Source organism: Hippocampus comes, unplaced genomic scaffold (genome assembly GCF_001891065.2).
Source record: "Hippocampus comes isolate QL1 unplaced genomic scaffold, H_comes_QL1_v1.1 scaffold276, whole genome shotgun sequence".
Classification (NCBI taxonomy): Eukaryota; Metazoa; Chordata; class Actinopteri; order Syngnathiformes; family Syngnathidae; genus Hippocampus; species Hippocampus comes.
In genome coordinates, this window is record NW_017805074.1 from 348,592 (window position 1) to 353,354 (window position 4,763).

At 43.6% G+C, this 4,763-nt stretch overlaps 1 protein-coding gene across 2 annotated transcripts in view; it reads right to left on the reverse strand.

Annotated features, from left to right (window-relative positions):
• Nucleotides 1-1,667: 1,667 nt before the first annotated feature.
• The window catches only part of kcnab1a (potassium voltage-gated channel subfamily A regulatory beta subunit 1a), a 37,268-nt gene continuing 34,172 nt past the window's right edge, over nt 1,668-4,763 (reverse strand). The window contains exons 10-14 of one of the 2 annotated variants that reach the window (XM_019865022.1): nt 3,678-3,822; nt 3,509-3,603; nt 3,013-3,133; nt 2,626-2,714; nt 1,668-2,428 (exon numbers count right to left, since the gene is read on the reverse strand). In XM_019865022.1, the coding sequence (XP_019720581.1) occupies nt 2,339-2,428; nt 2,626-2,714; nt 3,013-3,133; nt 3,509-3,603; nt 3,678-3,822 (540 nt within the window). In that variant the 3' untranslated portion in view covers nt 1,668-2,338. The remainder of the gene's footprint in view (nt 2,429-2,625; nt 2,715-3,012; nt 3,134-3,508; nt 3,604-3,677; nt 3,823-4,763) is intronic. The other variant, XM_019865021.1, reaches the window with a different exon arrangement.

Below are 4,763 nucleotides of genomic sequence, written 5' to 3' on the forward strand. Positions count from 1 at the left end.
AAAAGAATCATATTTGTTGTCGCCATAATTCCTGAGACACTGTCACTCATATATCTATAGATATAGATATATGAGTGACAGTGTCTCAGGTGTATATATATAGATATATATAGATATATAAAATTGTGTGTGTGTGTGTGCGTGTGTGTATCCTAAACAAGGCTGACTTTTGCTGAAACGTACCAATGTGAAATGAGCTAAGCAGGCTGGAGGGTTTGAGTCATTGGGAGCATACAAGTGGGTAGTGTACCACTCAAATGAAAGCCATTTCACACTGCCCTGAAAAGGACAGAAAAAGTTACTCCTCCACAAAAGTCCCTTTTCTGCAAAAGACAGAACGTCTGTACAAAGGTGTCCCATGAATATTCCACGTTGAAGGTTGCATCAGAGCCGCAAGGGTGTGAAGCTTTAAACTCGATACTGACGTTTACTGCCCTGCTGTGTTGAAAGTAATTTGTTGCCGTTCAAAAAGATGGCTATGGGCTGAATATGTGCCACCAGAAACAGAATCTGAATCATTTATATTTGAATTTCAATTATTAAACTTGAAGAAGTGCATTGAAAAATGTAATCTTTTTTTTTGTGAGTGGATGCCGTGTTATTGTGAATGCAAGAACCATCCTTTCAATATACTGCTTTGCTGGGTTCTGTGTGAAAGGCAAACGCTGATAAATGCATGCTCTTCTCTTCTAGCTTGGATGCTCCTCTTTTGTGGCATCTGTGTGTGAAAGAGGCTTATCTTGCTCCCCTACTGTATTTAGAAGTTGCTCTCAAAGCAAGGCACTTTTTCTTGAAACGCTCCTGATGTGCCACTCGTCATGTAGAAGTCGCTGGAGAGCAGAGGTGGGTAAAGTACCGGTATGTAGGACACAGGCTAAAAGCTGTGCAACCCACACCTTCTATCAATCCAGCGCACTAAGCACTGACAGTACATGTTCAAGAGTCCATATTTGTTGCATTATTTTAGCTCTCACCCCCTGAAAAGTGTTTCATTAAAATATATTAATTATTGAAATTCAAATCAATTAATTTTATGGTCAATAAAATAACACATGAATGTAAAAAATACTTACATAAAGGTTTATATTTTTATGATTTTGTGGAGGAAACAATAGTTGGTTCATCGATAATAATTAAATGAATTATGTTTCAACTTTTGGCTTTTCTGTGAGTGGTCGCCACCGTGAGACACTCGCATGATTTGTTTGGCACAGTTTTTATGTCAGATGACTTTCCTGACACAACCCAGATAATATTTATGCTAGCTTGGGACTGGCACTGCCTGGGAATCACCATCCAAACAAACTGCAGAACCTCAAATTTAGAAATGACAATGAATTCTTCTCTTTACTTATCTTCTTATCTCTCACATTTGAACTTTTTTCTTTCCTCATCCACAAACTATGTGTTCCATTTGCACACCCGCCACACACCGAGCCCCGCGGACGATTGGGATTGAACTACCGTGCAGTGTGTTGGGTTCTGAAATTAATTTTCATAAGTGGCCAACCGCTGGCTTCTGGGTTTATTGTGATTCAAAATCAGAATTGCCGATGGACGGGGTTGTAAATCAGAGATGTAAATAAAAAAAATACATTCTGGTTCAAAGCAAAATCCATCCGGGTGCCACCATACCAAAACAGTACAGTATATATGAATCTCTTTCTGAATGTGGGAGGAAACCAGAGTACCCGGACAAAACCCAGGCAGGGATGGGGGAGAACATGCAAATTCCACAAAGGAAAGGTGCCGGAATCGAACCCATATAATTTAGCTGCAGCCGCCAAAGCAATCTGTTTCTTCCTTTATAAATGCATCATGTTATTCATCGTTCAATGAAATATAAGACAGTACCGGATAAAGGTACTGCCTAAAAACCTCGTATCCCAGGAAAAACACATAGAGTGGCAAGGTCAATCACCAGGTGTACAGCTGTGAGTCACAGACTGTAATTTGCTCCCAGATGTCCAGATCTGTCACAAACGGCAGCGTTGCTTGGTGTACGGCAGGCCTAAAAAAAATCAAATCTGGCCCATCAGCACAAAAGTTTACCCACCCCGACTCCAGACATACCGTACTTAACAGGCTGCACCATGTGTCCAGACGGATACTAAACAGGGCCACGCTGACTAAGCTAAACTAGAAGCGTCAAAGAGAGGTTTATCAGGTTGGCACCCGATGTTAGCCTCGTGGAACCGAGCAGGGCAGCTCAGACAGTCCAGGTCATGCAATGCTGGGTCTGTTCCAGTCTGAAGCAGGCCACAGCAGGTCCATGGTAGGCGGTATGACAAGTCTGTCGCAGCCTTGACCACTTGGGGGGTGGTCCTACCAGCAAGGTCTATGAGCGGTAGTCCTTCTTACTGTACGGCCTGTTGCCCAGAATGTGGTCGATTTCGGACACCACATGAGACGTCATCTTGGGAAGAACCTGGATGTGAGACGCGTGATAATTGATACCGGGAGGACGTGAGAATTCTACAGAAATAAAGTTGGATTCAGGAGAGGGTGCGCCACACCTCTTGCCCAAAATAATCTGTGATCTGCTCGAGCTCACCCACAATCCGAATGAAGACAAGCACTACGGAAAAGAATCGCGTTAATGCGTGCATGTGTCCATGTTCTCACCTGGATGGCCCCAAGGTTCTCTGTGAGCTGCTCGGGGTTGGATGTTCCCAACAGGACTGAACTCACACCTTCATTCCTTAAACACCACGCTGCAGAGAGAGGACGAGGTAGAAGCGTGAGCAGTTGCACCAACCATGGTTGCTTCCTCGTAGGTAGTGCGCTTTTAATTGTCTTGACAAGTGGTGATTTTGCTTTTGGAATTACCTCTGCCGATGCTCTGTTTGTTTGTTTTTTAATCATGTGTGTGCAACTGCCTGTTTGAGATTTTCTTTTCTATTCTTGAGAAAGTAAGGTATTGATTTTGTTGGTGACAAATATGACAAATTACGAGTAGGGCTGTATAGACGGCAAACATGAGTGCAGCAGACCGGCTGGAGTGTGACTTACCCACAGCGAGTTGAGGTAGCGTGCAGCCCAGCTTCTCCGCAATGTGGTTGAGGTCTTTCAGCTTGCCTTGCTGCTTTCGTCCATCTTCACTCACTATTTTTTCTCGAAGCCATTGATACGACTGGAAGAGCGAGAAAGTGGGGAAGTCAAAAGGTAAAGACAGAACTGGATTTAAAAAAAAAAAAAAAAACTCACGAGACACATTTTCATGAACATTTCATTCATCTTTTGAAATACAGGTAATTTAAAATAAAAAGGAACGTACCTTCACCTTTTCTTGCAGTTGTATTTTAAATTATTATTATTTCATCTCACTTAACATTTCATCTGTTTTTCAACTGACCTTCTGATTCGTGGGCCCTGTTTTAAAATTTCTTATTAGAAAAGGGCAGCATACCACAGATTTTAAGTTTTCAATTTACCGAACATTTTGGAATGTGACAGCAAGAGAAGAACCTGGAGAAAAAGCCCGGAAAAGTCCAATTAATGTGTGTACCTTCATGGAAGCCCTGGAAGATTCAGGAATGCCATTCTCATATTTCCCTGTGATGATGCCGCACGCCAGCGGCGACCAAGTCATCGCTCCAACCCCTGCACCCAAGGAGAAGACAAACGGGACTACGTATGTTAACAGAAGAAGAACTGTGGAAAGTTGAAAATATGACAGGATGACAGCAAAGACTCCTTTCCTATCTTGTGATAAAGCTCGGGCAGTTGCACTTCCACTTTCTCCCTCTGGAAGAGATGGTACTCCGCCTGCTCACACACTGGCGGGATCAAATTAAACTGTCTTGCCACTGAGTACGCCTCCTGCAAGAACAAAGACCGACCAAGAATTGGGAAGCCTGATATATGCATTAGTCAGCTTCTTTGTCACGAAAAGAAAATAGGAGAGGAGAAAAGAACCAAAGGAGGACAGCCATTGATGGGACGGACTTAAAGAGGAGGAAGACGGATGAGAGAGGGCTAATCAAATGGTGGCAATTGGGTACTCATTCAAATGTTAATTTAAGTCAGTTAATCAATATTCCATCTCGTTCTTACTTCATCCATCCATCCATTTTCGGAACCGCTTTATCCTCACAAGGGTCACGGGGGGTACTGGAGCCTATCCCAGTTGTCTTCGGGCAGTAGGCGGGGGACACCCTGAACCGGTTATCAGCCAATCGCAGGGCGCAAAAAGACGAACAACCATCCGTGCTCACACTCACACCTCGGGACAATTTGGAGTGTTCAGTCAGCCTTCCATGCATGTTTTGGGAATGCGGGAGGAAACTGGACTACCCGGAGAAAAGCCACGCTGGCACGGGGAGAACATGCAAGCACCACACAGAAAGGCGGAATCGGATCCGACAACTCTGCACTGTGAGGCCGACACACTAACCAGTCGACTACCGGAGCACCGTTTAATTGAGTAGAATTAAGAATGATTTCAATTTTGGTCAACAATGGCTAGTTTTTAAAAAAATGTTAGTCATTACAAATTGTTCCTTTGCAAAGATGTATAGTGAATCTTTCGGGATGTTTTTCATGCTTACCATGATCTCCATCGCTGTCCACCGAGACGTTCCCCAGTACATTGCCATCCCTTGGTTGATCACATAAGTCATGGCCCGGACGATCTCTGTCAGACACATGCAAATTATCACCAAGTTGCGATGAGTGGGAGAATATTTTGAAATGTGTTTTTGCGTGTGTGTGTGTGTGTGTGTGTGTGTGTGTGTGTGTGTGTGTGTGTGTGTGTGTGTGTT